The sequence below is a fragment of the Hippocampus guttulatus genome, chromosome 1 (assembly GCF_054856545.1).
Source record: "Hippocampus guttulatus isolate MCC_2025c chromosome 1, RoL_Hgut_1.0, whole genome shotgun sequence".
Classification (NCBI taxonomy): Eukaryota; Metazoa; Chordata; class Actinopteri; order Syngnathiformes; family Syngnathidae; genus Hippocampus; species Hippocampus guttulatus.
In genome coordinates, this window is record NC_141261.1 from 16,445,898 (window position 1) to 16,465,523 (window position 19,626).

The 19,626-nt window shown below is 40.5% G+C and overlaps 1 protein-coding gene across 8 annotated transcripts; it reads right to left on the reverse strand.

Moving 5' to 3' along the window:
- Window positions 1–88: 88 nt before the first annotated feature.
- Window positions 89–19,531, reverse strand: LOC147210671 (MYND-type zinc finger-containing chromatin reader ZMYND8-like). Of its 8 annotated transcripts, none has more exons than XM_086114548.1 (24): window positions 19,329–19,531; window positions 19,114–19,172; window positions 17,093–17,185; window positions 15,906–16,116; window positions 15,573–15,749; window positions 10,967–11,037; window positions 9,414–9,574; window positions 8,357–8,578; window positions 6,669–6,782; window positions 6,466–6,558; window positions 6,145–6,232; window positions 6,008–6,063; window positions 5,833–5,910; window positions 5,633–5,748; window positions 5,042–5,517; window positions 4,818–4,946; window positions 4,576–4,731; window positions 3,479–3,982; window positions 2,440–2,850; window positions 2,229–2,356; window positions 2,011–2,091; window positions 1,859–1,937; window positions 1,291–1,530; window positions 89–1,134 (listed from the first exon to the last, which is right to left on the reverse strand). In XM_086114548.1, the coding sequence occupies exons 5-24, from the start codon at window positions 15,584–15,586 to the stop codon at window positions 932–934; spliced, it is 3,420 nt and encodes a 1,139-aa protein (XP_085970674.1). In that variant the 5' UTR covers window positions 15,587–15,749; window positions 15,906–16,116; window positions 17,093–17,185; window positions 19,114–19,172; window positions 19,329–19,531; the 3' UTR covers window positions 89–931. The 8 variants fall into 8 exon arrangements, with proteins under 8 accessions (XP_085970674.1, XP_085970698.1, XP_085970656.1 ...); XM_086114572.1 differs by having other exon boundaries at window positions 8,357–8,500; window positions 15,902–16,116; XM_086114530.1 differs by having other exon boundaries at window positions 15,902–16,116.
- Window positions 19,532–19,626: the final 95 nt, after the last annotated feature.

The following is a 19,626-nucleotide window of genomic DNA, read 5'->3' on the forward strand; positions in this document are numbered from 1 at the left end:
AGTATGGCTGTCGCTTTTGGTTTGACAAGAAAGATGGATGTGATAAAAAAAAAAAATTAACACCAAGCAAACCAATCAGGAGCGAAAATATCGAGAACATGTTTATTTTCTTCACGACTCATCTTACTGTATTTACAATATGTAAACAATAACGAGACACCAACTCAAATTAGACATGCTTATGTAATCATAACCAGCCAAAATGATTCAAGTATACACAATTTCAAAGAGTCTGACCGGAATTTACTTTAACTTTGGAAAAACAGTTTAACAGACGTCACCCAGTACTGACATTCATGAGTAATTTTCGGTCAAATAAATTTTAGACACATAAAAATGTGATTGCATCAAAACATACTATAAAACATAATAAATATTGTTCATGTATCTTCTTACAAAAACTTTTTACACTGACAATGTTTTAGATCTTTTTCATAAATCACACTTTTTTTTTTCTTAGACCTATACAATGTGGGATGAAAAACATAACCACTGACATGAAGTAAATGCAATGATGCAAAACCCAGAAAACTTCTGATGCCACCAAGATAATTGAGAATCGGTTATTCAAGGCTGTTTCAACATCTCACATGTTGTGGTGATTAAAAAAAATACAGCCTTTAAGCATTTGAGAGCAGCAATGAACCTTTTTACTGCAGTTTGTTACAATCTTGTTCAGACAAAAAATTAAGTGGCAACATAGTGATAACAAAACAACAGTATGAAAACAAAGAATCACATTTGATTTGTTATTTACAAATAAGTTCACAAGATGAAGCCGTAAGAACATCGAAACTAACAAAAATGTTTGCCATGCATTTAGAAATGGAAACCGAAAGTGAAGGGTCACAGAGCAGGCACTAAAACTCCAAATGTGACACATCAAGGTCCACAGCAGCCTTGGAATACATGCCACGATGTGGAGTAACAGTTATGTCACAGTAAGCCCAACACTGTCCTTGCTCTTGTCGATATATGTGGGAGAGCTACTTTTGTCGGATATGGTTGATGAGGAGGAGGGTACGACTGCTCCTGCTGGGGCATTCAGAGTTTGTGTGACTGGGGAATTGCCGTTCGATTTGCCCAAAGTGTCCGGGTTGGGCTCAACCTCTGGTTCTTGTTGCGAAGCTGAAGCTGAAGGATCAACAAAAACACAACGTATCAACAGAATGATCCACACTGTAAATATGTTTTGGGCTTTGAGTCAGACAATATATGAAGATGATGAACTTTATTTTGCTGAAAGTTAATCACCTGACAGGAATGGAAATGGTGTGATGGTCTTTTTACCTGACTGCGTGCAAGACTTCATGTGTTCCGGCCAGTGGGCTTGCTGGCAGGGGTAATCGCAGTAACTGGTGTTCCAACAACAGTAGAAGATGGCTTCCTTCCTGCAGTTGGCGCACCACTGTTTTTTTTTGGTCTCATCGACAGCCTGCTGCTTTTCCAATTCCATCTGCTTTTTCACCTCCGCTACCAACCTCTCTCTCTCCTGCTCCAGACTCTGCCTCATCTCTGCCATCGTCAGTTCTATGTGATGGTTGCATGACAACAAAGAAATGATATGTACACTCAGAAAACATCTTAATTCTTTTAGAATCAAAAGGAGGTTTACAACGATGCGAAATTCCCATATATGCAATCTTACATTGTATACTTTCATATTTGGAGATTTAGTCAGCATAACTATTACAAAATAAAAAATACACTGGTCAATAGCAAATTTTAATTAGAGATGGAAAGTTTACTTGCATGTCTGATTATGAAAAATATACAGTAAAAATTTGTTTAGCAATGTTATTTATATGCAATAGCTAAACAGCACAGTGTTGTACAACCCCTGAAGCAAGAAACATACCCAGATTGTGCTTCATCTCGGACAACTCTTGTTGATGCAACCACTGAAGTTTCTCAATCTCTATCCTCAGCCGTCGAATCTTTGGAACAACAAAACAAGTTAATAATGAACTCTTGTAAGATGTGATCAAGGGCATTCAAAGAAACATTCACCTCTGCGATTGTATTTCCTGAAGTGTTTTTTGAAAGGTCATTGTAGATTTCAGTCATTGTTCCTTTGATTGAGTCCATAATCTGGAACGATTTTGTCAGATCTTGTCAATGATTTTAAACAACATGTGAAGTAAATGTGTGCAAAATAAATCAAACAACATAGGCATTAAGACCCTTTCGCAGTATAGAACTGCAGTTAGTCTGCATTAAGGACTTACTTTGTTTGTGTATCTGGCTATATCTGCAGCTGCATCTGCAGAAGCAGTCGGGATTGGCAAGTCTCCTGACAAGTAGGAGGATGAGCTACTTGATGCTGAAGCACCCTGAGGAGAGTCTTTCAATTGAACTAGATGGGATGAAGAGTAATAGAAATATGTTAAATGTGAACACAAAAAGATTCAGATTAATATTTTGTGCATTTATAAGCACCTTTGGCTGCTTGTCTGGTCTGGTAGCGGGTACTTGAAGAATTCTGCTGAGATTGACTTTGTGTCTGCACCTGCCCTTGTGACTGTGCCGTCGACTGCTCCGCCTGTTGCTGCTTCTGCACGTGAGCCTTCTGAGAGGACGTCTGCAATTTGGTGGGGTTCCAAACAACTGCTCGCTGCACAGCCTGCACTGTTTCTTTGGGCAGCAGAGGGCGTTGTTTCTTCACTGCTGGCGAGGTTGACGCAACAGACGTGGAGGGTGTGCTTGAAGTGGTGCTGGGAGTTGAGGCAGCACCAGGCTGACTAGAAGCGGCAGTGGGAACGGGGTTGGGTGCAGTTGTAGAAGGCTGCAAGGCATTTTTCAAGGTGGAAGCGGCTGGCGCAACAGCTGTAGTGGAATTGGTTACTTTACCTGAGAAAAAGGAAATATTGAGAGATACACTGTAAAGAACTCATCTGTAAAAACAACAGCTAATTAGTGGCAGCAGGGACGCCAGTACTTTCTTTTCTTTTATGATGCACCTACTGCAATTTATTCTAACAGTATAGTATTGTATTTTGAATTACAGTATATTACTATTGGGTGGCATGGTAATTTATTTTAACTGTATACTACTGTATTTTGGATTACAGTATATGACAGTAGGATAACTGCATTATCGGGTACTTTTACAGTACACGCCAGTTTGGACATTAAACCTGACATTTTATGACAATGCATCGGATTCAGCACTGTGTCGCTTTTCTGTCACACACTGAAAGTGCTCACAATGGATATGGATTTATCCGCTCATTCACACCCCATAAATTTATAGCAATCCATAGTTTTGGATTGTTAAATTATAGTTATATATTGTTGTTGTTAACTGACTGATTTAACTGTTAATTTCCATGCTGTGGAAAAATATTTAACTGTATTTGACAATTATTCTACCAAAGAGTAAGATACTGTTGTAACTTCACCGTAAATTTACAGAATTTCATGACAGTGTAAGAGTGAAATGTAATGATAATTTCCTCTCCAATAGCAATCGTCTTACCCTCCAATTTGGCAGCATTGGTCTCTTTGGAGGTTTTGGAACTCGTGTCTTTTCTTGACCTCTTAGAGTCACGGGCTCCGTGTTCATCTCCGAGGTCAATCACCAGCTCTCTTTCAGAATCAGAGTCTTGCTCTGCTGCTGATGCTACATGAGGTGTTTTCCCCTCCTCTGAGGTCTTTGGCTTGTCAGTGAGGGGTTGAGACTGGGTCATTCTGGGCTTTTCTTGAACGGCCTCTTCTTGGGCATTGCTACCCTGCTTCTCTTTGATCTGGGTTGCAGGGGTGGATTTTTCCACCATACCTTCAATAGAATCCTTATTCTCTGCTTCTGCATTTGCTCTGGGCCGCTTTCGATCCACTCTAACCTTTTCATCCTGTCCAGAGCTCTTTGGCTTGTGTTCCTCGTCACTGGCGTATTCGCTATCACTAGAGTCCGATTTATCAGATTCTTCTGTGTCACTGTGATCCACACCTTTATATACGTCTTCAGAAATTTCATCTATCCCTGCAAAAGAGGAAAGGGTTGAAGTAAATAAAAAAAAATCCATGGTTGCACAGTTGGTAACTATAGAAGCCAAAAATAAATAAATAAATCACAGCCATACATTTAGTTATCGACAGATAGCGGGGTTCCGTTCCAATGGTGGCAACATAACCCGAATTTGCTTGCAATACGTTACAACCATTAATCTACACAAATGCAGCAATAAAGTCATAATTCCATGAAAAAAAAGTGATGAAAACACTTCTAGACCGTAAATGTAAAACAACAACATGAAAATCTGCTTTCAAGGTTACATTTGATTGGTCAAAATCAAAGCACACAATTCCATGTATAACACATTGCACATCTTTGTGATATGCATATTACACAGGCCATTATCGCAATGACGATATTTTTGGGAGATATTGTGCAGCCCTACTATACATTTTAAAGAGGCACAAAATACTTTACATAGTTTTGACCCCAAAACAGCGATGTGGAATCACTTATTCAGAGACTTGCAGATATTGCCCTAAATTACTACATGCTGTTCCTTTCAACAAACTGATTTTAAAAGTATATAAAGCAAGTCATTCTCATGGGTTTCTAATTACCAAGCTGAGCCTTGCAGCTTTCAATAGTCTTGTCGAGACTCCTGATGGGTCTCTTTGGCGTGGGGAGGGTAGCTGACCCCGATTGTTGCTGTTGCTGCTGCTGCTGCTGCACACTCTCGCTCAACTCTCTCAGATCCATCTCAGCTTTCACTCGATCTGAACGGAAAATGGAAAAATCTCTAATTGGGTGGACTGAGGACATTTGAGAGTTTGTAATCATGAGACAATTTTGTGGTGCTGACCGAGGTTGAGATTGAGGATGCCACCCGTGGATGCGGGCCTCTCTTGCTTGGACACCAAGCTCGGGTTGAGTGGCTTTGGACTGCCTGTCAAGCTGCCTGCTGGACCGACCTTTCCTGAGAGAGGAGATGCTGAAATTACAACAAAATATCTGTTAACAATTTCACTTCACTTTTCTGTGTATTTGATTAAAATGGGTAATGTGGAACCAGAGAAGAGGACTTACCCGTGCAGTCCATGGATTCCTCTCCAGTGCTGTAGTGAAAGGCAGAATTTCTACCGGCCTTTTCCATCTCCTGCTCTCCGTCGGAGCCCGTGTGAACCGAAGAGTTTGTACTCATTGGGGACCGAGGCATGTCCGTCATGGAGACTCTCCGATTCAGACCACTGGGTGTGGAACTCTTACTAAGAACCATCTTTGGAGATGCAGTTAAGTCAAAATTAAAGCGCAGTTTATCGGGTTTCTCTGTTTTTACTGTACCAGCACTAGGGTTGGAAGGATCCAGCAACATTTGAAGCTGGTTGTTGGGCGTGTAAGGGGTTCGAAATGGCGCATAGTTAAAAACTCCAAATTTCTTACGAATGTTTTCTACATAAACTTCCATTTCTTGCATGGCACTGTTGAAAATGCTCTTTGTCTTCTTGACAGAGAAAGGGATCTCTTTGGACATGAGGTAGCAGTTATTGATGGGGACCCAAGCTCTGCGCAGAAAAGTCGGGTAAATTTCATGAGGATACAAGTGGACACAACTTGACAAGGTTTTGCTGCGCCGTACTGAAATTCAAGCAACATACTAATCTCTGGAGTTGAGCTCACCTGTCATGCTGTCCAAAGAACCGTGCATCTACCTGCCCGTCTTTTTCACGAAGAGCTTTTGCTGGCCAGAAGGGAAATCCTTTGAGCTTGGCCCAGACCAGTGTATGAGGCCGACTCTGTTGGTGTAAAAAAATAAAATAAAATAATTCAAATTCAAGATTAAGCACACACCTATTTGAAAAATCATGCCAATAACGTACACATGGCTCACAGAACCAGTTGTCCCTTTTTTGGCACGAAGACAAGTAGCACTCAGGGCATACTTCAATCTCATTCATCTAAAAAAGCAAAACACGGACAAAGACGAACATGACATTTTTTACATGAATTACAAAGCCTCAAGTGATTATTCAAAGTGAAATAAAGCATATTTACTTCGTGCTCACATATCTTGACAATAACTTTTGCAGTTGCTGTTAATTTGTGATTTCCTGGAATAAATTAACAAGCACAGTGTGATTGTTCCATTCTTCCTTTGGAAACAAGATTGCATGAACACGTCAGTGGTCTACCTCCATTATAAATGATGCAGTTGTGTAAGATCCACTTCATATCAGCCAGAAAGGCTTCAGTGCAGCCATACATTTTCTTCTTGATATTCTGTTTTGAAACAGGGGGGGGGGGGGGGGGGGGGGGGGTGAATGTTTCAATATTCTATGAAAGCTGGTAACTTCTCTGATAATTCAATACATACCTGTCAACTCATACGGTTTAGCCATAGTTCATACGGATTTTGTGGTGAATCTTACGTATATGGCCGTATCGCACAAATCATACGGATTCTGAAAATGTCCGTTTTTTTTTTTTTGACAGGTATGTCAATAAAATATTACCTTCTCTAAAGTAGACAAGTCCATGGGGTGAAAAATGTACTCAGCATAGTCAGGATGCTGTTCCAAGGACACGGGTTTCTGGAAGGGCTCTGTCTGCTCAGTATAAGGACATAAGGGAAAATGATTGCAATGGAAGAGTTTGGATGTGTTATTTCAAGCTTATAATTCCTGCAGTTGCGAAAACATTTTGATTGATGACTTACCCCAGGCTGCTTAATCTTTTGGAGTGCAAATTTGAGTAAGTAAGAGAGTTGGTCGATATTCAACATAGTCATTGCTTTGCTCTGTGTTTCAATGCATTCAGCAACTGTTATTTTCTGCAACAACAAGAAGCATTTTATGAATGATAAATTAACAAGCAACGACTGGCCTCATCAATAGCTGATTGAAAATATATACATTGTATTTCCTTACTGTTTGAGTAGCTGTACAAAATGGCAAATGTTCGAAATGAGATGGTCATTGAAAAGCTTGTGCGTACGTTTCCCAAAATAAAGAGACAGTTGCAAGGTTATGTGCAACACATAGGGAGCAATTTACTAAAGCCTCTTGGACACCACAGCAGAGAGCCTGACATCCGTGACTGGCGCCAATTACATTTGTTCCACTAGGTACAAAATTAGAGGTGCAGAAATCCAATACTTACAGAGACATGATATATATATATATATATATACATTGTATATATACTGTATATATATCATACAGCACATTTGACAATAAAGTTGTATCCAATCCAATATACAGGTATATATACTATGTATATATACAGTATACAGTATAATTGCATTAATGCCAAAAAGCAAAAAATTAGAAATGAAACTGATTAATTGTCCCATCCATGGAGTAAATCCTACACTCAGATCCTGTAATTTCTGTACACACACACACACACACGTACGCACTATGGCTGAGCGATTCCTCTAAAAGTAATTTCAGCTTCAGCAATCAATTTCAGCTTCTTAGATCATAAAAACATAAAAATCGAAGAAAAACGATGAATGTGCAGAACAGCGCTGTTTTTGCATGCTCTGAATTGTCAACGCACCCGAAAGGCACCATGTTGCTTGTGAAGCTGTTTAATGAAGTCTGAGATGGACTTAAACGCAAAACAAAAAGAATTACGGTACATATATAACTTTGATCAGGGTTTTCTAATCATTTTTTTCAATCTTTTTTTTTCCCATGTGGTAATTTTAGAAACCATTTTTTTCTTTACTTTTAAAGTTTTCTGTTAATGTGTTTAAATGTAATCATTATATGTTCTTTTAGTTTACTTTTGTTTCCTCTGCTTTGCTTATGCATATATACGAATATACTTTGTTTTAAAAACATTGCAAGTGCTAATGCCAGTAGGCAATGTAAAATCCTTTTGACAGGCTAATACAAAATTACCATTGAGTTCCGGGAGTGGTATTCCTTCAAATATGGAATATCCATGCACAAACGCTGTAGTAAGATATACAGACAGGTAATATAAGCATACACAAAGGTATGTATTATTCATAATCTTTGAAGAACAGGTTTTATTAACACGGTTCAAATGCAACCTTCTTCTTCTACTCTTCATCTTAGTGTGTACTCCACACTGCCCCTTAGAGGCCAAGGTATACACAGCAGGAATGTTTTATTTATCGTTTTTATTTATTGTTAGCTTAATATATTATTATTTACTTTGTTACTAATCGATTATGTGGTTGTTCTTTAAAATTATATTTTGAGTTTTGGTATTGAATAAATAGTGAGTTTTAAAATATATGTGATGATGTTTGTTCATTGTGATTTCAATATCAATACAAAACATAATGAATTAGTCCCATAATCACAGAGCCCTACCATACGCCGCACACACACCCTCACACACACACACATTCACTATCCAGTGAGATACCTCACACTCGGGACAGAACCAGTCGCCCTCAGGCTCAGCTGGTAGTTTGAGGCACTTGGCGTGGTACACCCTGGGGCAGAGCTCACAGCAGAGCACCTGGCCCTCGCGGTGGCACAGCCAGCAGTAGAAGTCATTCCTGCCGTCCTGCGGTACAACATCAACAGGGTCTGTGGTGAGTGCTGGCTGCTTCATATAGTAAAAGGGACCATGTCTTAGCTCTGACTGAAATGCAGGCAAGAGAAAAAGGGAGCAAGTTTCAAAAAACACGCAGGAACAAAAAAAGATGCAGTGCAACAAAAATAAGGCAACAATACAGTGGGGTAGGCCGGTAAGCATGGACATAAGAAACTCTCAACAAGCTAATCTCAAAAACTGATCATGTGACAATTTCACCTGCGGTTCAAAGACAACTGGTTTAACAAGTTTAAGCATTGAGCAATTCAAAATAAATGTTAATCTTTTTATATTAGCAAATAGTACAGCTCCTAACTTACTGAATCTACTAGATGCAGGCTAAAACAAGTTGTTTTGAAATAATCATGTTTTTGTCACAAATTGTCATGTTTAAGTCTCCTATTTACAGTACCCAAATGTACAGTAGCCACTTATTGTCGATGCTACGATCATACCAAGATCCAGCATGTAGAAAAAGATACACTTCTAGGTCGTGCTTGAACCAAAGTTGATGTCACATGTCAAAAAGTCTTCAAAACCACCAAGTGCAAATTATATTATACTGTATAAGTAGAAATACACTTTGCATTGACCATGCATTCTTCAAATCTCAACGTTTATTTTTCTACAAGCACATTGCGTCCAAGTTCAAGCTTGCAATATAAGTCACACTCAAAACCACCGGGCACTTATTACATACAGTACATGATGTGCTAATTTTTAAAAAAAACTGTGATATGAATTGAGTTTACGGGATGCAGTTCCTTATCCTTCAGTTGAATCGCAGAAGCAGCAACTCATTTTCAAAAAATACCAAACTGATGATGTCAAACCTGAGAATTTCACTCAATACAGCAGATTCTGAAACAGTTGGTCCCGTTACCTGGTCTTTGCTTGAGGTCATGGCCCCAGGCTTCTTCTTTTTCTTGAGTGGACTGGAGGAGGTGTCAGATGGAGAGTGTCCATTGGACGAGTGGGTAGGACTGGACACCCTCCTCTTTTGTGGTGCCAAGGAGCGTTCCGCCGACCCCGGTGGATCGGGGGCTACATACAGACGCACAAACAGGTCATCATACATGACAGAGCTTGTATGGGGCTCAAGGACTGGGTTAGCAATAAACCGTAATTTTACTTTTTTGAAACTTCCCAAAGCACACAGAGGGGGTGACAACAATAAAGATACAATTGACATCACTATAATTAGTGCACAACTGCATTTTGTGTAACACATGGAGTATACTGTTACATTAATGTATATCGGAATTTGTGGACACAGAATCTGCAAGGTTCTTAGCCTGGATTTAGATTATGTTTTGAGTGACACAATTTCGATATGGTCGTGGCAGCAGAGAAAAATAAAACACGTGAAATATCCTCCAATCAAAATCAGGCCTCTTCCAAACTTGGACACAAATACAAACGGAATTGGATAAATTGGATAGCTGTCAAAGCAGTGTAAATGGATAGATTGGATATATGAGGTGTGTCAGGAAAGATATACAGTCAAATCTCGGTTTTCGAACGTCTCGGTTCTCGTCCAATTCGGTTTTCGACCAAAAATTTCGAGTTTTTAATGCCTCGGATGACGAACAAATTTCGGTTCTCGAACAAACTGAGCGCACTTGAATGCACCATTTGACTCCTCTCGCCTTCCTTACACGAGGAAGTGACGCGTCCTCGTGTTGCTTTCCATTGTGAGCAGACGTGTTCAGTAAACATTTTTATTGTAAAAAGAGCGTGATTTCGGTTTTCGAACAGCCTTCTGGAATGTGTGAGAAAAGGCGAGAGTTGTGCCAGGACAACTTGAGGCTGCCTCACTGTTCAGAACAGCCTGAGCATCTGACAGTTCCAGGCCAGTAAGAACATCCCCACACTGAAGCACCATTATACTACCTGGCTCCGTGTGATTTTTTATTTTTTCAAGAAATGAACAACATCAAGCTGGCCAAGATGATGTACAGTAGTTGCTATGGATCCTGAAAGAATCCTTCAGGCGCACATGAAGGCAGAAGAATGCTGGGGGGAAAAAAAGTGTTTGACTCAAGGGGAGGCATTTTGTTGGGGGAAACTTGTAGTTTGGATTTGAAGTATATAGTTTGTGACACCAGTCCTGAAACGTATCTGACGCATCCCGTACACTGTCAATGCAAGCCTGAAAGCATCAAAATCGGCGATTGGTGACGTATACACACTGATACATACATAAGTCCAGACCAACCAAATGCAACATTTAATGTTTAGATTTTTTTTGCTGCTGAAGTCTGAATAGTTATCTCCATGTACTTTGGACGTTGGTGCAGACGCTTGGTTTTATGTGACTAGTGAATGGGAATACACTGATTCCAAATATGGGTTAATAGAATTATACATGCGTAGAGACAATCGAATACAAGCACTACAGTAAATGGGAACTGAGCACTTCGACCCGTCACTTACCTTTGGACCGTGCAGATGCATCCATCCCTTCTACCACATCCGGCTCTGTCTTTATCTCTTCCTCAGCCAGACTATGGACAACAAAGCAAGCAAAGCCAAAGACAAAAAGAGATTCAAACACAAAGTCAGTCAGGGTGTTTCAAAAACCATGGTGGCATTAACAGTAAACAAGTGGAACACCACCTAGGGCACCAGGCTCCCAGAGGATCTGTCAACAGGGACTCAGCAGGTTTCCACTGGTGAACATTCAGTAAATGTCAACATCTCTGAGATATTGCCGAAGGTCAAATCCTTTGCCAGTCATTGGTAACAAATCAGGTGCAATTTGTTCTTTATGCGGAAAGAGAATGGCAACAGTCGCCATTGCAACATTCCTGTCTGCCAAGAACTAGTCCACATTCAGAAAGATAAACATGGCTTGGGCATGGCATTACCCTGTGTCTATCTTTCATAAGACATTACAGTTCACAGCATTCAAGCTGATTTAACATTGTTTGGTTGACAGTAAAATTCTTTACTTGCGAGCTGGGAAAAAAATACAGTAGTCCATTTAACATGACAAGTTCTTGAAGGACCAATCATTGGTCCCTAATTTTATGTAACAAACAGCAAGGAGTGTAGATTTCTGTCCCAATTTATCTTCAAACATTTTTAATGGAAGACACACACAGGCCACATTTAACATGCAGCACATTCAAAGGCTGACTTTCCATTTCCAGATTCCTTTCTTTTTTTTTAACTCCTGAGACGGAAAGGACACTAGTAAATGCTACACCGTTTGCACCTTCTCCTTTGACAGAATGAGAGAAGGCTTTGCAACATGGATATGATCAGATATAAATCAGCTAGCAGGCCACCCTCTTGACCAATAATATGTTCAGTGGAACTAGTAAGCATGATGAATTTACGGGCCACAAACGAACTATCAAGCACACTTCTTCTATCTGAAAGGAAGGATTTTTTTGTTTTGTTTTGTTTTGTTTTCTTGTCCATCCAGCAGTATCTGTTCACACATGAAGTTAATCAACTCATTGGTTTACTGCACAGGTGTCAAACTCAAGGCGCAGGTGCCAAATCCAGCCCGCCACATCATTCTATGTGGCCCGCCAAAGCAAATCATGTGCATCAACTTGATGTTTCTTGCAAAGATGCCAACTGTCTTCAGTTTTGAAAACGTTGGGATATTGCAAGCATTTATTTGTTTCTAATCCCTCTTTTAAAATAAATGTAGCATGAGAACAGTTTCCTGGTCTCTGACTTCAAAACTACTGTAGTAATTCATCGATTTGTTGTGTGTATGTAATCTGAGGCAACCATACATTTATTTGAAGTCACACTGTGAACTTCAGTCATACTGGCCATCTGAAGGAAACCCTAACTACAACAGAAATGAATTTGACACTGCTGATTTACTGCGTCCGAATCGACAATCTAAATTGGAATGGACATTAAAAATGATCTCACCACACATTAAATCCACACTATTCCTTCATCCAGAGTATTAACAGAGGGGGTTGACAAGCCAACAAAGAAATTTCCCAATACCAAGACTGCTCTTAACACAACCTGTTATTCATGCAGAAATTCAAAATCAGCTTTTACACTTTTTTTTTTTTTTAAAGAAACTTGCATCGGCTCCTATCGGTCAGCCATGGGTTGAGCAGTTTCTTTACTGTGGCATATGGATATCTGGTTTCATCCCACCAACGCTCACACATGCACACACCCAAACACCTCCAGGGCCTTCCTCTTCCGGACTAAGTGAACAAACAAGGCCTATGTGAAAATAAGAAAAGGGTTAGCAGAGTGCTACATGCACCGAAGCCCTGAAAAGAGAGAACATTTGCCTTTGCCTGGCGATTCAGTGCTGCTCAACAAAAGGCCTGTGACCCCCACGCACCCACACACACGTCATAGACATGAAAAGACATTTCTGAAAGAACAAGGAATTTAGGATGTCAAAATGTATGGCGATCCAAAGAGCATTCTCAGATCAGCAGCTATGATCCATCACACGAGCAGGTAAATAAATCCCCGGCTGATTCTGGCATAGATTCCACACAGACGCACGTTGAAAAACACACTGACAGAATTCCTCTGTGCAAGTCGTACCTGATGGATAAAACGGAAACAACCCTGAGCCTGTGCCTTTATATTCCACTCCTGTGAGAGACGAGCAGGGTTCTCTCGTCACAGAAAATGGAGGCCACAGCTTGCTCCCCTCCCCCTCCCCCCTCTACCCCATCCCCCACTCCTAGGCTCAGACTCAGACACTGGCACATCCATGCAGAAGGACCAGAGAGGTCTGTGGAGATTGCAATCCAAAAAAAAACTAGAAAAGCCAAACACACACACAATAGAATATTTGGCAGATTATCTTTTAAACAAATATCCCCTCCCCCTCAATTTGGTCTTTTTCTCATTGCCTTTGAATGGAGCAGTCTTACAACTATTACTGTGTATTCAAAAAAGCAGACAGGCCCTCAAACAGAATCCTACAACTCAAAACACAATGATTATAAATAGAACAACCACATTACCAAATAAGTAGCTTCTCAAAAGAGCAGATTACTCCGGAATGGTGCACACAGGAAGCAAATGGGATTTCTAGCTTTCACGTAAAAACATCCCGACTGCCCTGCGACACAAACCCCATGGGAGATGATCGGGTCTGCGTTATGGAATCTCCTGAAACAAATATCACTTGATTTGCCAAGAGAGACAATGTACAGACGACTGAAACACGGTATGTATTTAACATATGCAAAAAGAAAAGAATCATTTTACAATGGAGTCATTAGAACAATCTGCTTTTTCTAATCAAAATACAAATTCTTTAGCAGTGCAGCGTCAAAACAAGGCCTCATTAGCAAATGAGCTCCAAGTGTTCTTGAATAAAAGAACAGAATTGACCTGGATTTTGTATAAGGCTGAATCAAAGATGGCTGTGGAATTTTCCAGAAGGGCCTTTTCGTTGCTGCTCTCCCTCCGCTTGTCAATCTTTAACCTCTGCCGCATTTGCAATTGGCTGCAGGGCCAACAGGGTGGAACATTATTGGTCGGCTGAGTTATGCCACACGGATCACAGTGTGCCGGCACCCCTCTTCAAAAGCTTTTTTTTTTTTTTTTTTTGCTGCAATGCAGAGATTTTTCTTCCTCCCCTCACGCAAGACAGTTCATTCCCCTTCAATGTACCTTGTCCTTCTTGATTATGACAATATAAACCAGAGAGGACATTAAGAGGCCCTCTGTTACCAACACCATGACGTTAGCTATTGCATACATATACGTCAATGTCACACTATGACAATGGCTGTTTTAGGGGTTGTATGGTACCTAACACCTTTTCCTCAGCATGCCTCAGCATAATAAGGAAACATTCACTTTGCTGAAGTGATCCACCGTATACTTCTCACAGTCGATGTCAAAAACAGTACAGTATATTGTTTTACCCTGTCGTTCTGTCTCATAAAAAAATACCAAAATACATGACACCTCCTGAAATTTACCACTGCTAATAAATTAGTCACTGTCATAGATTAAAAAAATAATAATAATACTAAACAACACAACAACATGTTTTACTGACCTTAACGACACCCAGAGATTTTCCAGGAAATTAAACCTACATTCACGTTAAATATGTTTCACTGTGTGGGCATCTGTGTGAGGAGTAAAACCTCAGCCGAGAGATCCCTGAGCACAAAATGGCCACTGTGTGAGGATAAGAGAGAGGAAGAAGCAGTTTCACAATAGTGCAGTGTAGTCGGTGTTGCCTTGGAATGTAAACTCAAGGCCTGTGGCTGTAAATCAAGGAAACCAGCGTCTTCATCTTATTTTTGAAGTTTGGAGAGGAATAATTGAAAGAGGATACACCTCCAACTTTAAACATGCCTTGTAGGGGATCCTTTCACATAAATGGAGAGCAAAAAGCAATCCACTGAGTTTTACTTTGTTGCCAAAATATGTACTTTACGTGCCAACTTATGTGGTACACGTATAATAGTTGCGCTTGTGTAATATTCTGTCATTAATAAAATAAAAAGATCTGTACTTTTCATCCACTGTAAGCAACTTCTACTCCCAGCGTGTCTCTTTCCTGGCCTGGCATGATGCAGAGGAAAACAACACAGAGTTAATCACCTGACAAAGGATATACAATAAGCCCTCCCCTCCTATTCCTCCTCCAAAGCCCATCCCCCACTCGTTCTCTGCCAGGCTACAATACAAGGGAAGGAGATGTGGGTGCCTTCAAAATCTACAACTTAGTTGCGTTATTTTAAAAAAAAAGGAAAGTGATTTGCCATGGTCCACTTTTCCTTATGTATGTATGGCAGCCTGCATGTCAGGGGCACCCATGTGACCCTGAGACAGAGATAGAGAGCAAGGGTGAGAGTCGTTACCCAACCCCCCACCTTCAGCCTCAGCATAGTGAAGCACAGAGGCCTGGCGAGGCCTCCAATCCGCCCCAGCTCCTCCTCCTCCTGCACACTAAACTGATTTCAATGTGTGCACATTCGTCATGAAACCAACAGTCACCACAACAACGAGAAGGAAGTCATGCTGTAACGAGAGAGTTGAGCTAGAATATAAAGACAGAGCTTACCTCTGTGGATGCATGGCTGTCTGACACACTGTTATGTCAACACTTAAAAAACATGGAGGACACTCTCAGTCCTCAGCCGGGGAAGGCTCCGCTCTTCAGGCAAGGCGATCAGGCCCTAGTGTTGTTAGCCAGATCCTGACTGGTTGCCCTGCATGCAGGCAAGCTGATACGCAGCATCTGATTGGACGAAACGTTTCCTGAGTAATTATCTTTGTTCAGAGCAGGCAGGGGCAGCAATGTGAGTGTTAGAGACAGAGAAAGAAAAATAAGCAGACTGCGAGGCCCCCGAAAACAATGTAACGTGACTAATATGAACATTTTTTACATACAAACCACACGTCAGCAGTTTCCAAGAGTAGATCGTAGAAGAAGCTGCCTTTTCTTTTGCCGAAAGAGGAAGAAATGGGAGCACATAGAGGTCGAAGCAAGACACCGTGGTTACTCTGGACAAGCCTGATTTTTTTTTATATGGAGAGGGCCTTTGTTTAAACTCCTCCCTCCCTTCTGGCCGTTTTCAGTGAGATGACAGGCTGGAGCTCTTCACCTTTGACAAAAATACAGTCAGAATGATACTGTCAGACAATGCACAAAAACTATACTGGAAAAACAGTTTCAAAGTTTTCTTTTATTTTTTTTTTAAACAATGCTCACTAAAGGAATGTTCATGACCTGCTTTTCACTGCTTCTCACTAATCTAATAATGTCATAGCCTAATGACAACATTAACATTCAGTCGACCCCCACTATTCGCAGGGTGTGGGGATTGCATATATTTGACACCCCAACACATTTCTTCAAACCCCAATATTTTTCGAGAAACACTCATAAACATTTTATTTAAGTTTTACACGAAATATGCGGGCAAAATGAGGGATCCACCCCAAACAATAGTAAAACTTTTTTTTAAAGTGGCGAAAAGAAATCTGTGATTTTGCATGTGCTGAACTGCGACTATGCGGGGGTCGGCAACACAAGGCTCTCGAGCCACATGCGGCTCTTTAGCGCCCCCGAGTGGCTCCCTAGAGCTTTTTCAAAAATGTTTGAAAATGGAAAAGATGGGAGGGAAATATATTTTTTTGTTTTAATATGGTTTCTGTCAGAGGACAACCATGACACAAACAATATTCACGTTTTCCGATGCTGTAAAAATGTGTCGAATAAATATTTAACGTCAAAATTTCGTCAACGAATTATTTGCGTCATAGCCTGCAACAAGTGTTTCTATTAGCAGGGCGGGATGCCAGTTAGGGGGCTGTTTTAAAAAAATATAAAAATAAATTAAATAAAAAAAAAAAGCAGCTGCCTTTCACGTGCAATTCACCGAGGGTACTTGGATTGGATTGGATTGGACTTGCTAAGAATGGGAATCTGGGCGGCCAAGAGAACCATTTTTAAACGGTACACGTGAGCTACGATAGTTAGCACACTGCGAAAGTGCGTCCCGTGCCTCGTTCATCTCAGCAGCCGCGATGGCTGTCGCTCATTACGGCATGCGTGAGTAAGTGTGTGCGTATGCATACGTGTGCGGTAACGGGTCGATCGCGGGAGGTTGGTTGTTCGAAAAGTCGATCTTCCGTCAAAAAAGTTTGGGCACCCCTCCTCTACAGGATGAACTGCAAGGGGAAAAAAAGCCTTTTAATCATGAATGCTCGTTGTGAATTTGTAGCCAACTTAGTCATGTTGATAGCAGTCTAATATAGCTCATATAGATACATACAGTATGTGTTGCCTTCATTATAAGGCTTTTTATTTTTTGCGGCTCCAGACATATTTGTTTTTTGTTTATTTTGGTCCAATATGGCTCTTCAACATTTTGGGTTGCCGACCCCTGGTATGGTGGAACCTTGATTTACAGACTTATTTGGGGAATGGATCATACGTTACAGCCATTTTTTTCCATCAAATTGAACTATTTTTTTCCACACCCTAAAAACACTCAATACAGTACAAATTTATTGTTTTGTACTTTTTCATGGCATAAAGAAATGGCCAATACAGTTCAAAATTATTGTAAGTAAACAGGAAAAAACTTTTGAATTGAATAGATTTCTCTGGATCATGGTATCGGAGCCATGAATGATAAAAAGAAAGCAGAGGCCATCAGGGCAGACTTCGCAGCGAAATGTTAACTTATCCTCTGTCAGTCACAATTCCCGATACTATTTTCGAGATAATATTTTCTGACTTGTCAATGCAAACAGTGAAGTTTGTGCTTTGAGAGGCTCTCATTACTCCATACAGGGATCCAAGCATAAAGCATGCACTAATAACATGTTTTCGCTGAAAAAAATAATAGAAGTTGGTAGTAACAGTGGCAATGTAAGATGGCTGTGCGCCGGCTTTAGCCACGAGGGGCCTCTTGATAGCCCATTCGTATACGAGCCCGTGCATGCAGCTGGTAAACGCGCTTCCTTTTTTTCCTGCGTTACAATTTAATTGCACAGATAAGGGTTTGTCCAAAAAAAATCAAATAAATAAAGAACAGTAACCTGTACCAAAAATAACATGGTCAAGAGACATGCACATACACTTGCTCAAACAACACCCATAAATAATAATTGGTAAATGCACGACAATCATTTCGAGCTGCATGCCGAGACTAAATCTAGGCTAACGTCCATGCTTACCATTACCTATGACGGGGACATTTGCCCATGCTAACATGGCTGCCACAAATGTCCACACATTGCCTTTGATGGGAAAATCACGCCTGCTCTATTCTACTGTTTAACCGCGAGAACAGCGGCACACTATAGATAGATAGATAGATAGATAGATAGATTACAATTTTTGAACAGAGCATGATGAGCATGTCAGTTACAGATGTAACAAAGATTTAAATTTAACACCTGAATATTGTAACTACATTTCCAACATCTGCAGAATCTCATCTCTGACCCTGCCTGTCAAAAGGACCCTGCTCTGTGACATTTCTACCAGCGCTTTTGCTCCTGTGTGTGTGTTATGCCAATAAAATGTGGACTAAGAAAACAATGTGCGATTTATTTTAAATCAGTGATTAATTGTTCCATTAAGTATTTGGCTTTTAACCATGAAAATGCAAAACTCGTAGCCATCGGATGTAAAGTTAAATTGTGTGGCTCTCATTATATAATGTGTGGTGGTATCATGTGAAATGTTTTGACTCTATGGTGGAAGATCACTGCCTTTGACTAACATTTGTATCAATTATATGATGTATTTATTCAGTAGTAATATTTTATATACTTAAATTAGGTAGGTTACGAATAAGAAATATTCAGTTTGTTTCTGTGCATGTTGTGCATGGGAATAGGGCGTGATTTGAATAGATAACAAATACGTCTGACCGAACTGAATGACAAATCAAAACGACAAACTTGAAGTAGCAAGAGAAGTGAATGGCTAACGGGGGCCCTCGAACCCTCAAAACCTACAATTATAAATATCACGATATACCGATTTAAGTTAGATGGGCACGCCACATCCCGATTATCACAATCTGAAAAAGCATGAAGCTGTCGTTCATGATTTAAAGTCAAGTGAATCATAATCGTCTTACAGAGAACGAAAGCAGCAGTTGAGGTGGAGTCGTTTCCGTGGTCGGTCGCACACTGACACCTACCAACCAAAACAAGAAGGACAATCTTAGGCGGGGTAAAATCAAGCTACATTTTATAGTACAGCCTTACAACATTTCAAATGCATGGCAATGGATACCAACAATAACACACAACCAATTAAAGTTACTAAGAGTAGGTGTCTGAAAATAATTACCTGAGTACTGCTATCCGCCCCTCCGCTGTCTACCTGATAGCCAGGATTCGAGCATATCGATTGGATGGCAGATAGATGAGACTCTGCTTCTTAAGATCACCTGGCTTTGTTGGCAAAACACATGGGAGATATTCAGAATGAGCAAACTAATAAAGGTGAAAATACGCACACACACAAAAAAACAACAACAGGTAAACGGGATGGCTTTGGCTTTCTCGGTGGTGGTAGACTTCAATCTTCGACGCATCCACAGCACCTCCAGCTGGTGGGACCACTACCATAACACGCATCCATCGAT

Excerpts from the sequence above, each read along its gene's own strand:
- LOC147210671 (XM_086114539.1), bottom strand. Across the intron at positions 6,559-6,668 it reads AAAAGATTAAGCAGCCTGGG|ACAGAGCCCTTCCAGAAACC; the intron begins GTAAGTCATCAA and ends TATACTGAGCAG. Across the intron at positions 5,749-5,832 it reads ACTGGTTCTGTGAGCCATGT|AGTCGGCCTCATACACTGGT; the intron begins GTACGTTATTGG and ends TTACACCAACAG.